This window comes from Planococcus citri, chromosome 5 (assembly GCF_950023065.1).
Source record: "Planococcus citri chromosome 5, ihPlaCitr1.1, whole genome shotgun sequence".
NCBI lineage: Eukaryota > Metazoa > Arthropoda > Insecta > Hemiptera > Pseudococcidae > Planococcus > Planococcus citri.
This window is the reverse complement of record NC_088681.1, coordinates 63,753,969-63,773,562: the sequence shown is the minus strand read 5'-3', so window position 1 is coordinate 63,773,562 and position 19,594 is coordinate 63,753,969. Positions and strand designations below refer to the sequence as shown.

The 19,594-nt window shown below is 35.9% G+C and overlaps 1 protein-coding gene across 1 annotated transcript; it reads left to right on the top strand.

Annotated features, from left to right (window-relative positions):
• The first annotated feature begins 670 nt into the window (after positions 1–670).
• Positions 671–18,405, top strand: LOC135846783 (RNA-binding protein 33-like). The gene is made up of 3 exons (XM_065366065.1): positions 671–898; positions 10,178–10,404; positions 17,062–18,405. The coding sequence occupies exons 1-3, from the start codon at positions 839–841 to the stop codon at positions 18,140–18,142; spliced, it is 1,368 nt and encodes a 455-aa protein (XP_065222137.1). The 5' UTR covers positions 671–838; the 3' UTR covers positions 18,143–18,405.
• Positions 18,406–19,594: the final 1,189 nt, after the last annotated feature.

The following is a 19,594-nucleotide window of genomic DNA, read 5'->3' as shown; positions in this document are numbered from 1 at the left end:
TATGGACCAGTATTAGTGTTGTATAGGGTATAGGTAATATAGGTGTGCAATATGGAAAATGGAGGTGGATACTGGATACAGCATCTCTCGTGTACCTCTCTACCTGCATCCAGAGTCTTTTCTCTTTCTCTATCTCTTATTCGGTATCATCGATGAAAACGAAAATTCGTATACGTAAAAACGTATAAGTAGGTACTATACCGGGCGACCGTCGTCGTCGCTCCGCCGGTATATCTCATTAAAAATAATTAGTATATCGACTTACCATACTCTCTCAGTCAGTCACAGGTCAATCCAAGGAACAGAGCAGGGCAGAGGGGTACACATATCGAGTTCGCAACTTACCAAAAAAAAAAATTACCTACACACTGGTACGTACAAAGTTGAATACTCGTATGCTTTACCTTGCAACGTACTTCGAATACCTTTACCACACCTCCTCGTCTCTGCTACCGATACCTATACCTATACTCATGATGATGATGTTGTTGTTGTTGCTGGTGTAACGAAATAAAGAAAGAAAGAAACAAATAGATGGTGGAGTAAAAAAAAAAGAAGAAAAAGAAGAAAAAGAACGTAGTACGAAGCGAACGATGGCGATGGCGACGACGAAAGGGTGTCAAGGGGTACCGCGAGTGTACTTCTTACCTTGGATGTATATAAATAATGTATCTAGTGGGTGCCTCTCTCGGAGAGTAATTGTGTTTGTTGCATTAGTTTGGCTGCGCGCGGTATCATAAAAGTAGTGCAATTAGTTTCGTACACCCGACAGCATAAGCTACCTCGTATATGATCATACTACATAATACCTGAGTACCTGAGTGATACATGTTCCGCGATGAAGACTGCTGCGAATACGATTTTTCGGTATACCACCGCCCCGGTGGTCGTCTACGTGGTAAGTACCCCCTCACATATTTGATATTATGTATTTTAGCCGGATTTTTTTTTGTACCTCTGTATGTGCGGATTGGTTGATTTTTTTTCTCTCTTTGATACGCTTCGAATTCTGCAGCCACAGAAATCCAGCGGTGCGTGGAGGATGTGACGGTTTACCTACTCGTATATATGTAGAGTTATCTGTAGATTGGTTCGCTGATTGAAAGAAGCCGCGAATAATTTAATTCGTTAACGAGATCAGTCAGGAACCCAGCCCGGCGTTTTGCCAAACATGGGAGATAGGTAATAACGACTGATGAATGATGATGGGATATCACGTGGTGCGAATTGCGATTGCGAACGGGGTAATTCTCATCTAGATTTGTATGATGCACACAGTCTGTGTTAGCAGGGGTGCTCCCGGAAGGTACAACAAGGTGTGCACGGTGCATTCGCGAATCACAATATGTATGTAACTATGTATGTAGGTGAGATAATTACGAGTCAATTTATGTGTGGACTGTGTAGACTTACCTTTGAGATTGCCGAATCGCCTCCTCGACTGAAAAAATACAAATTGTGCTGGATGAATCAGTCTATAACTCTATATGGCTACATGTGGAGACAAATTTTGGGTTAGAAATCGTGGGTATTGTTTTGGCAGAAAATGAGTTTTTGGATGGGGTTTCGTGTTGAATGATGTATGTTTGGTGTGACCAAAATAGGTATTTGTACCTACTGCGGAGTTTATACCTATTTTTTTTTGCTGTCGAGGAAATGAAATAAGGTATAGTGTTTGAATATGTATTATTAATGTGTATTTTGTAATTGTGTGGAAAATGGTTCAAAGAATGAACCGATATGAATTTTTCTCGTTCGAGTTTTGATGATTTTTTTTCGGTATGTTTACTGTGGGTGGTTTTAAAGGGAGCGAGAGGGGGAGGGGAGGGGAGATGAAATCTAAAAAAAATTTTCCAATGAGTTGGTAGGTAATAAATAAAGTCGAAATAAATATCAGAGTGGATCACGAAAAAAACATTTGGAGGAATTTGACCAAATTTCAGTGCAGGCCTTCATTCTGATTTGAAAGTCCCTCAAAAAAATTTTGAGCTCCGGAGGTGCCCCCGGAGGAGAGATATGGATCCTCAAAGAGGAAGCATTTTTGAAAAATTTTAGTTTTTTCGCTTCAGCTTGTACCAACCTGTTTTGGGAAAAATGGCCCAGTTCCAAAAGATAGTATGTATTTGAGATTCTGCGTCAATCTAGCCGATTGTAATCAAAATCCAAGACCTCTTTTAGGGTTCTACTGAGTGGTTGAACGTTTGCAAATTGCTTATATTTTTTGGTACGAGTAGATTCGTATTTTGAAAAATTTTTCTTTTCAAATATTTCGCGTCAATTTGCTAAAACATCGATAGTATCATTTCTGAAATCGGGGAAATATTTTGGAACGCAGTAGTGTCAATTTTTTGATCGATTTCGTCAATTTCAAAATATTGAGAAAAATAGTGAAAAAGGGAACTTTACTTTTCTCGCATGTTAACAGGTCAATTGCCCAATTTCGATGACTTTTGTTCATTTTCACACAACCAAGAAATCAGGAAATTCATTTTTGGTTAACTTTTTTCATTGGATTTTTACAGTGAAAAAATCACTACCTTTTTCTTTACCATTCGAATGATATTTTCAAACTATTTTAAGGCCCCCTTTGGATTTTTTTCGACCTTTTTTTGTCTTACTCGGAGTACATCATTTTTAGATTACCGAACATTATTCGATAATTTCTTCTCAAATACAAATATTTCAATTTTTCCCCTTTTTTATGTTTTTATGAGATGAAAATCACTTTTGAATATCTTCGCTGCTGTATTGTCGAAATAAATGAAAAACGAGTAAAACCTTTGTGCCAAGTTGCTTTTTTGAAAAAAAAAAAAAAATGAAAATTATACCAAAATAAAATTAAAATTTTTTCTCTCAAATTTTGGTCCTTGTTTCGTCCGAGGTGTTTTTGTCTATTGTTATTGTTTTTTTTTTCATTGGCGTAGCAATTATAGGTGGTGATAAAATTTTCATTCAAATTGAAAATTGAATTTTCTCACATTTTCTTGGGGTTGAAAAGATTGAAAAATCGTTCGAAAATAGCTACTTTGACATTCTCATTGCAAAATTTCAAATTTTGACGTGTTTTTTATGATTTAAATTTCAAATTTAGCTCAAGGAAATGCAGTAAATTGAAATTTGTCCTGTAGAGTATTTTCTGTCTTGTGTTTTCTTACTGGCTAAAATTTTTTGTACATTTGTGTGTGTGTGTGTGTGTGTGTGTGTGTTGGGGGGGGGGGTAGTGAATTTTAAGCAATATAAAAGAAACTCAAATAAATTTGAATTTTTTAAAATTTATCCTAATGCAAAAAATGAAATTCATCGCCTGGAATTTTTCATGGTGGTGTATTTTTGGATGCTTTTTCAACGTAGCCTATGTAATTTTTTCGATTTTTTCACCACGTAAATGGTTTTCTGGGATTCGTTTTCTACAATTTTTTTCCCTAGTCAAAAATAGGTACGTTTCTAAATCAGATGGGGAAGTGATGAAGGGAAGAGATGGAGGACAGAAACCTGCTTTTATCTTTCTTCTGGTTTGTTTCTGATATTTATTTCAAAATTTATCAAGTCACAAAATAAAATCGATTTCTAATCAAAAAATGTTGATACTTCAGAAATTTTTCAGATTTTTGGGGGGCGGGGGGACCATGAATGATGAACCTCATGTCTATTTCTACTTGGTGGAGGGAGGAGAAAAATGACAGAGTATAGCGTGACTTGCAAGGGCCTCTCCCTCCCCACGGACAGAAACATTTTTTGAACTCAACAATCAGAATGCTCGAATGCATTTTTCGATTTTTGACGAATTTTTACTAAATTTTTAATTCTCCCCCCCCCCTCTTCTTGGATTTTTTTTGACTTTCTTGTCTCATTCAGAGTCCTTTTTTTTTAGATTATACAAACGATACAATCAAAGTTACCATTCGATAATTTGTTCTCAATATTTCAATTTTTTCCTTTTTTTTATGTTTTTATGAGATGAAAGTCACTTTTGAACATCATTCTTCGTTATACTGTTTCATGTAAAAAAAAAAATCGGAAAAACGAGGAAAATTTTTGTGTCGAGATGTTGCTTTTTGAAAAATAAAATAAAAATTATACCAAAATAAAATTACGAGCACGTATAATTTTTCTCTCAAATTATGGTCCTTGTTTCGCCTGAGGAGTATTTGGCTATTGTTTTTGTTATTTTTTTCAATTTTCATTCACATATTAATTAGTTAGAAGATAATACAATTTTTCCTCAAATTAAGAATAATTGATAAATTTCGAATACTGAATTTTATTTTTTGAATTTTGACGAGTTTTTCATGATTTAAATTATAAATTTGGCTCAGGGAAGAGTTTGAATTTCAACCTGTTCAAGGCAGTGAATTGAAAATTTTCCTGTAGAGTATTTTCTACTTTTCGATTTGAAAATTTGGTAGTGTTTTTTACGTGCTTTATTTTTTTACATTCCATGTTGTTGTTTTTTTTGGGGGGGAGGGGGTCTATAAATCAAGCAGTAGGTATAAAAGAAACTCAAATGAATTGGAATTTTTTGAAGTTCGCCAAAATGCAAAAAATTGAATTTATCGCCTGGAATTTTGCATGGTAGTGAATTGTATGTTTTTTTTGGATTCTTTTCACTCCACGTTAATGGTTTTCTAGGATTCGTTTTCAACAATTTTTTTTTTTCAGTCAAAAATACGTTTCTAAATCAGATGGAGAAGTGATGAAGGGAAGAGATGGAGGGCAGAAAACTGCTTTTATCTTTCTTCTGGTTCGTTTCTAATATGTATTTATTTCAAAATTTATCAAGTCCCAAAATAAAATCGATTTCTAATAAAAAAATTTTGATATCTACTTCAGAAATTTTTTAGATTTGGGGGGGGGGCGTGAGGATCATGAATGATGAACCTCATGTCTATAATTTCTACTTGGTAGAGGGAGGAGAAAAATTACAAAGTATTGCGTGACTTGCAATGGAGCTCCCCCCCCCCACAGACAGAAACATTTTTTGAACTCGACTTCCAATTTTTTCCCTTTTTTTTTATGTTTTTATGAGATGAAAATCACTTTTGAACATCTTCATTACTGTTTTGTAAAAAAAAATCGGAAAATCTTTGTGTCGTCGAGTTGCTTTTTGAAAAATAAAGTGAAAATTATGTACCAAAAATAAAATTACGAGTACGTATGATTTTTTCTCTCAAATTATGGTCCTTGTTTCGCCTGAGGAGTATTTGTCTATTGTTTTTGTTATTTTGTTTAATTTTCATTCACATAGTAATTAGTTGGAAGATGATGAAATTTTTCCTCAAATTAAGAATTGAATTTTCTCATATTTTCTGGGGGTTAAATAGATTTAAAATTGTTTAAAAATAGCTACTTTGACATTCTCAATGCGAAATTTCAAATATTGAGCTTGATTTTTTAAATTTCGACGATAAAGTTTGAATTTCAACCATTTCAAGGCAATGAGCTGAAAATTTTCCTGTAGAGTATTTTCTGTTTTTCTATTTGAAAAGTTGGTAGTGTTTTTTTACGTGCTGAAATTTGGTGTACATTTTATGTTATTTTTTTTGAAGGGAGAGGGGGGAGGGTTTCCATGGATTAAGCAGTGGATATAAAAAAAAAACTCTAATGAATTAGATTTTTTAAAATTTTTCCTAAATGCAAAAAATGAAATTCATAGCCTGGAATTTTGCATGGGTGGTGTATTTTTGGATGATTTTTCAATGTTTAATGCCATTTTTTGAATTTTTTCCACTCCACGTACTTAAATGGTTTTCTGGGATTCGTTTCCAAAAATTTTTTTTCAGTCAAGAATATGTTTCTAAATCAGATGGAGAAGTGAAGAAGGGGAGAGATGGAAGAATTAAACTGTTTTTATCTTCCTTCTGGCTCGTTTCTAATACTAATTTCAAAATTCATCAAGACAGAAAACAAAATCGATTTATGTAATCAAAAAATTTTGATACTTCAGAAAATTTTGAGATTATTGGGGGGGGGATCATGAATGATGAATCTCATGTCTATTCCTACTTGGTGGAGGGAGGAGAAAAATTACAAAGTATAGCGTGACTTGCAAGGGAGTCCTCCCCCCCCCCCCCGAAACGTTTTTCGAACTCGACAATCAGAATGCTCGAATGCATTTTTCGATTTTTGACGAATTTTTAAAAATTAAATTTTGATCAAAAATGAAAGAAAATCAAAATGAACTGGACAATCAGGTGTTCAAATACATTTTTAGATTTTTGATGAATTTTGTAAAATTAAATTTGGATCAAGTATGCAAAAGTAATTATGAGAAAAAAAATCAAAATTTTACCAAATCTATCTAAAAAATTTAACTTTGGCATGCACCTTGTTTTCGATCCTTCTGAATCGATAAAAGCTATTTCGAACCGTTTTGAGCAGTTCTGGAACTTCCAGCAGATTTTTGAAGACTGAATTTTCTCAAAATTTTGCCAACTGGAGCTGAAAATCTTTCTTTACAACCTAATTTCAACATTCTGAGTCGAGTGGACTTGGTTTCAATTCGTTCTGAAGCCCGTTTAAAGTAATCAGCTCGTAGAAATGCGATTAGTGCTCATTATATTGACCCATATGACCGATTACACATCATTTTTCTGGAACTAAAATTAATTTGACAGATTTTAGGCTGTTTTTTTCGAATGCAATTCCTAAAAAAATGGCCGGAGAGGCTTCAAAACAGCTTGAAACCATCTCGATTCTACTCGCCCTGCTAAAAATAGGGCTTGAAGTAAGTTTCATTTTTCCAACTTCGAGTAAAATTTTGATTTTTTGGCAAGTAGTATTTTTTGGCCAAATTTAATTTTCAAGAATTCATCAAAAATTAAAAAATCCACTTCAACATTTGAAATTTTGGTTAGTGACGTTAGATGTATTTTTGCATCATCTTTCAATTGAACCTTCTGTCTGACCTATTCAAAAAAAATGTCTTCAAGTTAGGATACCTACCCCCCCTCCTTTGTCCCCAAGCTCGGGTTAGGCCTCCGTCGTCAATTTTTTCATGAACTTGATAACAAAATATGACCAGATTACGTGACTTGGTGAGTGTATAAATTATTTTGTGGATGTGTAGGCTTTAATTGAATTGACCGAAATCGATCCAGGGCACAAAATTTAATTTGAAAATTAACGCTTCGAGGATCGAATGACCTTTTTACAAGTGTGTGTGTGCGTTTCTCACTGTCTCTGTATTGCAGGTAGTAGGTACGTGTGAATGAGCTATGATGAGATGGAATCTGAGCTATGTTTCATGGTTCTTGGCTTGATATCGCGAAAGCACACAAACACTCTCGGAGATTAATTTGATAATAATCGGTTCGTTTCCTGTTCAAATAATAGTCCAGTGATATAAGTTTTTAAGTACCTTACCTCTACCTCGTACATGTACTCGTTTACGTATTAATGACGACGGTGAGGAGGCGTATCTATTACTATATGGACTAAAGACTGTAGATAATACGCGTGCACGTATTTACGCGGATAATTTATGAAATGCTCGATGGTAAATACGGATAAAAATTTATATACGTTCGAATGATTGTATGGAAAGTACATTATCATCTGACTTACGGATACGTATGGCGATTACTCTGTATATATGTACTATACCTAGTCCTACGAGTATGTATGCTTTTGTGCATACATAAATTACACGCAGGAACGCGCGACCCGAGGACCGCTTCGTTATTGAGACCTTGGTGGGTTTTTTAATAGGTAGTCGTCGATTCGATACGTAAACTGGATTAAGATTATAAGACTGAGAGCGAACCGTTGCAAATGGAAAAAGTCGATTGTCCAGTGTCTGAGGTTGGCTTTTTGCATTAGGTATCTAAGTTTGGATTTGTCGAGTTCAGAGCAGCTGAGTTGGTGTGTGAAGTGAAGTTGCAGACTGAGAAGGAAGCTTGAAGACGATTCCTCAATAGTTCGGCGTATAACAATAGGAATAATCCCCCCCCCCCCATATTCGAAGGATATTTTTTTCTTAATAAAGGGTACATCCTAATGAACATTTTAAAGCAAATTTGTCAAAAAAAAGTTCTCCTCAGCAACAAAATGGCGGCCATTTTGATTGACAAGTCATCCAAAATCGCAGATTTGTTTTCCAACACTGAACTCGCACGAAATTTCTCAACTGGACAAATCTAGATCGAAAGAGCTGGCAAAAATTCATCACCAGCCAAAATTTCAAGTGCTAATGTGCATTTTTCGAGTCTTGGTGAATTTTTAAACGCCTTCTTTTGGACAAAAATGAGAAAAAAAAATCAAAATTTTCCCAAATCGACCTAAGACGCTGAAAAATGAATTTCTGCTTTCTAACTAAGTACATACATTTGATAAAATATTGCGGTAATTTCAAGTTTCAAAAATCTACTGGAGGCACCAGCAAGAATTTTCAAAAAGTCGCTGGAGGCTTCAAATAGAGTTTGCAGAGTAAATTTCGGCTTTCTAACTCCTTATGATTAAATTTTGTTCAAATTTCAAGTTTCAAAATCTGCTGGAGCCTCTATAGGAATTTTCAAAAAGTCGCTGGAGGCTCCAAAATAACTCGAACTCACCTGCAGTCGATTCGACAGCGTGTCGAAATTGAAGTGCAGAGTGAATTTCGGGTTTCCAACTCCGTTTGGTATAAGTTTATGGAAATCTCGAGAATTGAAAATCTGCTGGAGGCTCCAGGATTTTCCAAAAAGTTGCCAGAGGCTCCAAAACGACTCGTAATGCACCTGCAGTCGACTTCATACTGTACATTTGATGAAATTTTATGGAAAAAGTTTCAAAAATTTACTGGAGGCTCCAAGAATTCTGCAAAAAGTCGCTGGAGGCTCCAAAATTACTTAAACTCACCAGTAGTTGACTTATTAGCGTGTTTAAGTTAGAGTGCAGCGTGAATTTCGGGTTTCCGACTTCATTTGATAAAATTTTGTGGTAATCTCAAATTTCAAAAATCTGCTGGAGGCTCCAGGATTTTCCAAAAATTTGTCGGAGGCTCCAAAACGACTTGAAGTGCACCTGCAATCGACTTTATGCTGTATATTTGATGAAATTTTGTGGAAATTTCAAGTTTCAAAAATCTACTGGAGGATCCAGCAAGAATTTTCAAAAATTCGCTGGAGGCTTCAAATAGAGTTTGCAGAGTGAATTTTGGTTTTTCAACTCCTTTTGATTAAATTTTGTTGAAATTTCAAGTTTCAAAATCTGCTGGAGGCTTTATAGGAATTTTCAAAAAGTCACTGGAGGCTCCAAAATGACTCGAATTCACCTGCAGTCGATTCGACAGCGTGTCGAAATTGAAGTGCAGAGTGAATTTCGGGTTTCCAACTCCGTTTGGTATAAGTTTATGGAAATCTCGAGAATTGAAAATCTGCTGGAGGCTCCAGGATTTTCCAAAAAGTTGCCGAGGGCTCCAAAACGACATGAAATGCACCTGCAGTCGACTTCATACTGTATATTTGATGTGATGAAATTATGTGAAAATTTCAAGTTTCAAAAATTTACTGGAGGCTCCAAGAATTTTGCAAAAAGTTGCTGGAGTCTCCAAAATGACTTACATCTACCATCAGTTGAAATATTGGCGTGTTTAAGTGGGAATGCAACGTGAATTTCGGATTTCCGACTTCATTTTGATGAAATTTTGTGGTAATTTCAAATTTCAAAAATCTGCTGGAGGCTCCAGAACTACTCAAAACAGTTTAAAACCGTTTCTAATCTATTTGGTGGGTCAAAAATAGGGCATAAGCAAAATTTTATTTTCCTAGGTCTATTTGGTAAAATTTTGATTTTTCCCCCTCATTTTTGTTTCAAATTTGATTTTCAAAAATTCACCAAAAATCGAGAAATGCACTTCAGCACTTGCAATTTTGGCTGGTGATAAATTTGGATCATGGGTCGGGGGAGGGGGGGGGCAATTATTCCAACCTATTGCTCGAAGAAAAGAATTCAGAGGGATGAGGAGAAGAGAATTGAACTAAAAATTTGTCTGGATTATCGAATTGAGTGGCAGAAAACTTTGCGTTGGTGTGAAACCAAAATAAGCTTTGTCAGAGAAAAGGGGGGAGGTGTGGGGATGGTGTGAAGGGATGTTTGCCAGGCTACCGATCCGCACTACTTGTAAAATCTCGCGAACTAAATCAATCATCGTCGTCGAATATGCTTATCTTATAATCATGTTTCTGTATCTCATGCTCAGATTCTGCTGACGACGACGACCGTGTCTAGTCAAAACCTAAATGATGGATCGTTCGGAGCTGATGGAGATGTCGACTATCAAGATTTCCAATTACCACCTCAAAGACCTCTCCAAGGTGCAGCTGGTGTCCCTCAAAGATCGGCTGCCAGACCTCGATCTCCGGCTATTCCCAGTGCCAGTGCTCAAACCAAAGTTACACCTGTACCAATCCTGAAACAAATCAACAGGTATAATTACCTATCTATAACGCAGGCCATATTTACCTATCAGGGTTTCGGTCCTAGGTTGATTTCATTGGAACGCAAATATACAGTGCACTTGTACACATATCTGTAGATCTACATAGGTAAAACCAGAATCAACGTCGATGATTAATTAAGTTTAGAGAAAAGAATGAGTGCGAGAGAATGAGAATTGGTAGCAGATTGAGAAGTTGGAAAGACAGAGAACGAAACGCCCACCTTAAGGCGGAATAGCGATATACTTATTACTTGGGCAGCGTAGGTAAGGTACTTGCGTTATACTATATTATATGTAGGTATTAATTAAACATTAAATAGAAAGTAATCGAGCTCGATGTATTAGGATAGGACTAATTGAGATTCATAATGTTTTAAGTAGTATACTCGTAAGAGCTATGTGTGTGCGTGTGTGAGTGTCTATGAGCCAAGAGTGTGAAGTGTTTGAGCACGCCAACTACGAGGTATGCGGATAATACATAGGTAATAATAATACACACGGTAGCGTGTTAAAATCATATAGACGACGAATAAAACAAACGATGCTAATGCTAATATGTAGGTAGAGGTACTACTTATTTGTTTCGTATACCGTCTATACACAAACACATGCATAAAACAAACGACCGACCAGCCAACCAACCAACGAAACTAGATCAGCTATGAAAACGATTTCAGTAATGATCCGTAATACTTACTTAGGAGATACTCGAAGAGAAGAAAAGAAGCGGTTGTGTTGGGTTCGAGCGATGTACGAGTATCTATACCTACCTCGATTGAGAGATTGAGAGAGAAAAGAATTGGGTGAACTCGATTACGTAATCGGCTTCTCACGTAAGTTTACCGCATATAAGGACGATGGACTGAAGCTGAAGCTCATCTGGCGTGTGGTGTAAGTGCTCGTATACTATAGAGACGATGATGGAGGAACAGAACAGAACACAACACAACACAACACGTACTGTTTGCTCGGAGGCAATGCTGTGTGATGCGGTTTGATTCATCGATTCTTTCTTTCTTTCTTTTAGGTATAAACAACAATATATTGCTGTTGTTTGATGTAACCGTGAATAGGTAGATGGAATTAATCGAGCAAATTTTTCATCGTGTGGTTTGAAGTTGAAAGATATGTAGCGTACTAAGAGAGGATTACGTAATTTATCATCTTATTTTTTGGTGTATTTTGCTGAGATTTGTTCGGTTTGGTAGTTGGTAGGCGAAGTGAAGAAGTGAGATGATGAATGAATGATGAGAAGTTGAAGGATCAGAGGCAGGAAAATACCTGACGAGATCAATTCAAGCCTTTGATTTGAATAAAGAAAATTCTTGGATGCTGAGAATTGGAAAAAGTGTGTCAAAAAACCTTTAAATTCGAAATTACAGCTGCCCAAGTTAGTTTTTCGGTTTGTAGCTAATTTTTAAATATGGTACCACAATTTTTAGCGAAAAAAATCAAAATGAAATTGTGGCATCTTTGAGTTGAAAAGCTGTAATTTTTGTCACTGGCTGTTATATGAACCTCCCAAGTACATTTTTTGCGAATTCCAGACGTTCTGGAGCCTTCAATGCAAGATTAGTTTTTTTCAGAACGGTGAATTTCAACCTAGGCTGCTGAAATTTTGACTTGGACCTTCTTTCGACTACAATAATTTCAATCGAACAATATATATAGCTTCGTTCAGCAAATTCCAGATGGAGGGTTGGAGTTTCTTTTTAAAGATCATTTCATATGCTGGAACACAGATGTACTTACAAAGAAGGTATTCTAAATTGGCGGGAAAATTTTTGAATTAGACAAAGCCAAATCGAACGAGTACCTATGCGAAAATATGTCACTAGCCAAAGTTCGAGGTACTAAAGTGCACCCTGCAATTTTTGATGAATTTTTGAATTCCACCAAATTAACATAGAAAGCTGAAATTTGGTATGTGCCCTATTTTTTCTCCTCCAAATCGATTGGAAACGGTTTCAAAGCGTTTTGAGCAGTTCTAGAGACTCTGAGAGAATTTTTAAAGTTAAAATTGCCACGAAATTTTACCCAACGAAGAAGTTGATTGGCTAAAATTTTATTTATGTCCTGATTTCAACTAGTCCAGTTGATTTGGAGGTGATCTCGAACCGTTCTGGAGCCTTCGGTCATCCTGAAGTTGAATTTTACACATTTTGGAGCATTTTTTCAAAAATTTAAATTTCCAAAACGGGATTGGAGGCTGTATAACGGATTGAAATCATCTGTAATCGACTCGTTGTGTTGAAATCAGTGGTGTGTAAAGTAAATTTTTACTTTTTAAATTATTCATTGAGTAAATTTTATGGAAATTTCAAGTTTCAAAAACCCGCTGGAGGCTCCACAACTGCTCAAAACGGTTCGAACTCATTCTCAATCAATTCGAAGTTGCGAAAATAGGGCCTGTACCAAATTTCAGCTTTCTAAGTTAGTTTGACAAAAATTTTTTTTTTTCTAATTTTTGTGCCAAGTTGATTTTTGAAAATTCTCCAAAACTTGGGCACTAGAAAGTTGAGTTAATTAGGTGGTGCATTTTTGCGAACTAAGTATTTCGATTTAGGTTTGTTTGGTTCGAAAATTGTTCGCCAGTTGGAATTTATCTCCCTTGTTAAGAAATTTTAAAAATTAGACTCGACGAGCATAGCCCAGTCAAAATGCAATTTGACCCAAACACGATTGCGATCAAAGGTTTTTTTGATGAATATTGTCTAGGGTGGTATGCTGAACAACATACTAAAAGTCCCCGCCCCTACCCCTCGAGCTAATCCCCCACAGTGGATCAAAGCCCCTCAAAATCAGTTTTTCGTCCAAAACTCCTGAAATATTGAATTTTGAGTAAAATAAGCTCGGTGATCATTTCATCACCTCTCCAATACCTATCAAATGAGCTATCGACCAACTCCCTAGCCTCAAGGGGGGTGGCGCTACGGCCCCTAAAAGTGACGTGATTTTCATAATTTTACATTTTATGGCTTGGGACTCGTAACATGTTCTAATTGATAAAATGAAGTCAAACTTGGGGAATGGAATTGTTTTGGGAGCTAGAGTTGACCTCTGGAGTCTGGAAGGTCAAAGTTGAAAATTACAGAAAGGTCATTTTTTTGGAGAGGCATAACATGACCCCAAATGAATGAAAATGGTCCAAAATCATACCATCGGATAGCACCCCCATTGTGATCAACATATCTAAACAGCTTCCTAGGTCATCCTCACTCAGATGAAAAAAAAAACGAAAACAGGGGCAAAATAGGGGGATTTTCACCTTGATTCCGCTTTAAATGGGGCGGGGATGACCCAAAAGAAGCTGAAATTTAGATATGTTGATCATAATGGGAGTGCTGTCCGATGGTATGATTTAGGACTCTTTTCATCCATTTGGGGTCATGTTGTGCCCCTCCAAAAAAATGACCATTCTGTAATTTTCAACTTTGACCCTCCAGACTCCAGAGGTCAACTCTAGCTCCCAAAAGAATCCCATTCCCCGAGTTTGACTTCATTTTATCAATTAGAACAGGTTACAAGTCCCAAGTCATAACATGTAAAATTATGAAAATCACGTCACTTTTAGGGGCCGTAGCGCCACCCCCTTGAGGCGAGGGAGTTGGTCGATAGCTCATTTGATAGGTACTGGAGAGGTGATGAAATGATCACTGAGCTCATTTTACTCAAAATTCAATATTTCAGGAGTTTTGGACGAAAAACTTATTTTGAGGGACTTTGATCCTCTGGGGGGGGGGGTTAGCTCGTGGGGTACGGGTGGAGACTTTTAGTATGTTGCTCATGCATACCAATCTGGACAATATTCATCAAAAAAACCTTTGTTCGCAATAATGTTTGGGTTCACCTATTTTTTTCTGCTATTTGACTAGGCTAAGCAGTATTCTTTCAAACTTGACAATACATCGTTTAGAGCATGTCGATGGACCTAACCCATTTTCATCATTTTCTAAAGGTTCTGGAGCCTCCAGCGCGGAATCATTTTTCTCCAGAAATTTCAACTTATCAGCTGAACAGCTAAACTTCTTGAAAAATAGGTTTTGGTGGCGGGGGAGGGGGGGTCATTTTGGTTGTGAACCAAAATTCTAATTTTTCAGTTCAATTACGACGCGATTTTGAACGTTCTATTTTTTCTATTATTTTTGGGTCATTTTAATATTTTTACAAATTTGTTAAAAATCGAGAAATGAACTCTTGGATTATCAAACTTTTGAATTTTTGAAGATTTTGACCCATTCTTTTCAAGCTTGAGGTGGAGGAATGAAGAAATCAGTTCTCTTGTTGTCTCTAAAATCAGAAGAGAGATCAATGTGTCCCAAAATTTTTGAGAACTACGGAAATTCGCCCCAATTCAAGAATATTTTATTCACGAATCGATGTACGTAAATACTCCGATTTGGGGCATGAGGGACTTGAAATGGGCTTGGAAAAGAAGATTCAAATGCTTAAAAAAATTTTCAATATTTTTGGAGCTTCGCACAATCCTTCTAACGCGTCAAAAAAATTTTGAACGTGAATTTTAAGACCAACTTTTTAAATTTGGGGACATTTCAACCTCTTTCCCTCTTTTCCTTCCAACTGACCATAAGTCCAGAGTGTCCTCTTGATCTCTACCTCCGCACTATCAACTTCGATGTTTTTCTTGAAAAAAATGGTCAAATAGACAAAAATCTTCTTGAATGGACCCTTCGTGAGTATAATTTTTGTCAGAGGTTTACGTCTTATGTGTTTTTGATGGTTGAAGGGGGTGGGGGGGGGGGTCATGTAGAAAAAGTAGATCTCATGTCAACAATTTTTGAAAAATATATATTAAAATAATGATTTTCAGAATTTTCAGAACATTCAACTCACTGTGTAAGATGATAACATAAAAATATGTGATAGGAATACTTCAATTTTTCTGCCAAAAAAATATTAAAAATGATGTTATCCTATCCTCATTTCTTTGATCCTGACTCTAGCTTCACAATTAACTGATGAAATTCATTGCTAATAACTAATTTAAAAAATTTCACCTTTTCTTGCTCTCTTTCGCTGTTTTTTGAGTATTAGTTCCTTTGGAAAATTGGACAAATTGATCTGAAAAACGTCCAAAGGTCAAACAAATTATTTCTTCGAAAAAATTAGTACTCTAATCAAGGATTTATCTGATGAATTTCAATTTTTTTAAATTATTTTTTTTTTATTGTGAGGCATTGAAATTTTTGATTTTTGAACTTTTTATGCTACCCTTCCCTGAAGTTGTTAGATTTTATGAGAAAATAAATGTAGTTCTCTATTTGTCTGATTTTCTCTTATGTAGATATATGTGACGGTGGAAGTGCCCCCCCCGGTTAGTTGCACAAAAAGGAAAAGAAATTCTGATGAAAAATAGTATATTACAACACAGTAGACGAAAGTGAATGATTTCTTGTTGAGTGCGAAGATTGGCGGAACGAGCCGAAGGCGAGTGGAGCCAACGCACGAGACAAGAATTCATTCACTTTTGACTACTATCTTGTAAGATATTTTTCATTATAAATGCTACGAAAAAATAGAGCATATTTACTCCCGTTTACCCACCACGAAAATTTTTTCCTACTGTGATTGAAAAAATTCCTCTTTCCATCCCTAGGGATGGAAAAGAAATTCTTTTCCATCACACTGTGACGGAAAATAATTTACATTGACTATATGTTCTAAATTCTTTTCCGTCACAGTGTGATGGAAAAGAATTCTTTTCCATCCCTAGAGATGGAAAAGAATTCACATTGACTTATATATCGTAAATTCTTTTCCATCACACTGTGACGGAAAAGAATTTCTTTTCCATCCCTAGGGATGGAAAGAGGAATTTTTTCAATCAAAGTAGGAAAAAGTGTATTTTCGCGGTGTGTAAATGGGAGTAAAATGCTACATTTTCGTAGTATGTATAATGAAAATTGTTTTTTTGGAAAAGTCTCAATTTCAGCAGCAGAATTCTTCTAAATAATCCCCTGCTACGTTTTCAAGAAGAAAAAAACTTTCTTGGTTCTTCAAGCAGTATCTATCGTTTTTTTTTTTTTGTATGGAACCCCCCTCTCTCTTCGAGTTTCCTCTGTCCATTCATCCCATACCATCAACAGAACCTCAAAAATTCCAATAACCTAAAATCAACTCGTCCGGTCCTGTAATTTTCGGAAAATTCTTTCTATTTCATGTTTTATAATATTTGTCTCTTCGACTGTGGGAGATCTGCACTGAAGGGTAACATTCTCAAAATGAACTGAGGAAAGTCTTTTTTTCTTGAAAATGAGATTATTTAAGTACTTAATGCAATTTTGACTCAAAAATGCAACACTTGGAAAAATTTGTGTTTTTTAATTTTAAAATAAAATTTTTCGGCACTCGAAGCAGAAACACCGAAAAAACTTGGAAAACGATAGATAACATTTTTTTTTTTGAAAAAAGGGTCAATTGTTCCAAAGAATTCTGACGCAAGAATTGAAAATTTTCAAGAAGATCGTATTTTTCAATTTTATTCAAAATCAGGAGGTTCCCAGCATGACTTGATTTTCAGTGGTAGGAGGGCTGAAATTTTTGAGATTTCTTTTTCCAATGTCAAGACCTTCTACAAAACGTATTATTTATTACCAACCATAACAATTTGTATTTTTCCGCAGACACAACGAAGACGGCTCCTACACGTACGGTTTCGAAGGAGCCGACGGCAGTTTCAAAATCGAAACGAAATCCGCCACCGGCGAAGTATTCGGTAAATACGGCTACGTCGACGACAGCGGTAAAGTCCGCACTGTCGAGTACGGAGCCAACAAATACGGTTTCCAACCAGCCGGCGAAGGTATCACCATACCTCCGATAACCATCGGTAACGACACCGAAGACACTTCCTTCAACGACGCTCCAGCCAACGAAGAACAAGGTCCAGCTTTCATCCCAGTACCAGTCCGACCCCAAAAACCAGCTTCGCCTAAAAGAAAACCACCCAAACAGCCTCAGCCGCAATTCCAGCAACCCCAGTTCCAATTCCAACAACCTCAGCCACAATTCCAACAACCCCAACCACAATTCCAACAACCTCAGCCTCAGCTCCAGCAGCAATTCTTGGTAGATCAACGTATCGCCAGACCGCAAATCCCACAACAACCTTATTTCGTTCGCGAACCCGAAGACGTACAGATCCGACCCCAACCACCTCAAAGACCACCTACTCCATCGGATATCAACTCCTTGCAATTGATCCTCGGCAACGACCTCAGAGACGTACCACCGCAACAGTTCCAATTCCGAGGCAACGAACTCCCTCCTCAGAGAACCTTCCCTGTCGAAGAAACTCCCTCCGAAGAACCAGTTCCACGACCTTTCCCAGCCAGTTTAACCATTCCTAGCGTTTTCGATCAGCAACCTCAATTCGCCCAGCAAGCTCCTTCTCCTGCCCCTACCCCGATCGATTTCAATCAACAGTTCGACTTTTCCGGCGCCGCAGCCGGTGTCCCTGCCAGAGCACCTCCAGCTTTCAGAGCTTCCGCCAGAAGCCAGCAACCTAAACCTAAAACGAGACCTCAAGTCTTATTCATCTCGCAACCAGAAGATGTCCAGCAACCGGCTGCAGTAAGGAGGAACTCCAACAACGCTGGTCCGGAAACCAGAAGTATTCTGGATGAATTAATTAAACAATACGCTATCTCGAACGCGTCTCCTGCCATCAATGATTTCTCATTTTCTCAAAATGGCCAAGCCTAATCTCTCTTTCCATCCATGTTCGTCGTCCGATATTTATTGAGAATCGTAATTAAATTTTTATAAGCTGTGATTTCTTTTTCTATTTTGCCATTTTTTTTTTGCCTTATATATTTTGTTTTTGTGACGAAAGGACGATTTTCTATCGTATTTTTAGTATTATGATTTTTTTTATAGTTTGTAAATAGTGTGTAAAGATTTTTTATCTTGACTTTTTTTTTCCTTCCTTTATTTTAATATTTTAGTAATAAAGATTTTCTTTCTGATTGATTTTTTTTTTGCAGCTGAGATTTTCAGTGATTTTGATCGTTGGATATATTTTTGTTTCAATTTTTTTGGGAGATGAAATCGTAAAATTAAAAATTAAAAATAAACAAAATTCTGAAAAAAGAATGGAAAATTTCAAAGTTTGTATGAAAGAAATATTAATAAATCAAAATTACAAACTTTTAAATTTCCCATTCTTTTTTCAGAATTTTGTTTTTCTTTTCATTTTCATTTTTTAAAGGTTTTTCTGAAAATAGAAAAATCCTCTGCAATTCACTTCACAGTTTACATCCCTCTTCTTCCCTTCCTCTATCTATTCCCTTTCCCCTTCGGTGTTTTACAGGTTTTAAACAGCATCATATGATGCATAGGTAAATCATAAATAACTTGAAACTCGCGAAAAATCATTTGAATCTACTCGTTTTATTGAAGGTTGGTCGTTGTAATTATTGTAAAAATTTGACAAAATTTCTAATCCAGCTCATAAATACCTAAAAATTGAGAGAAATTGACCTTCAAATTATTAAAAGTGATGAAATATCAACAAGACAGCACCGAAATTGAGTAAATTTGAGGGAAACTTGCTCAAAATGCATAAAAAACTATCTAACTTTGCGTGGAGAAATACTTAGTTCAAAGTGTAAAAATTAATAGAGTAGGTATTGCTTAAATTTTATTGAATATGCCATCAAATGAAAAAAAAATTGAAGAAAAATCTAAAATCAAAGAAAGGGAAGTAAAATCTTCAAATAATTATTCAAAATGACAAGAAATGAGTGAAATGATGGAAAAATTTAATGAAACATATTTCTTGAAAATCAATGAAACTTTCGTAAAAATTTGCAAAACTTTTAGAAACTTGTAATAACCAAATTCGTGCAAAAATTGTTACGTTTTTGAAAAAGTGATGGAATGATGTTTTTTTGTGAATATTTTATTGCTTTGAGGGTTCTTCGCTTCAGATATTGAGCTTGTCTTTGTTGAAAATCTGGCTTGATTTTTTGAAATATTTTACAAAATTCTACGTAAGTAGCATAATTTTTATTTATTTTTGTTACTCTGATCATTTTTTTGCCATTTTTATCGATTTAGTTTCGATTTCAGATAGTTTTGTCAACATTTTTGAGCAATTTTTTTTGTTTTTCAACATGTTATAGTCCAACAATCCAAGTTATTCTGATATTTCAA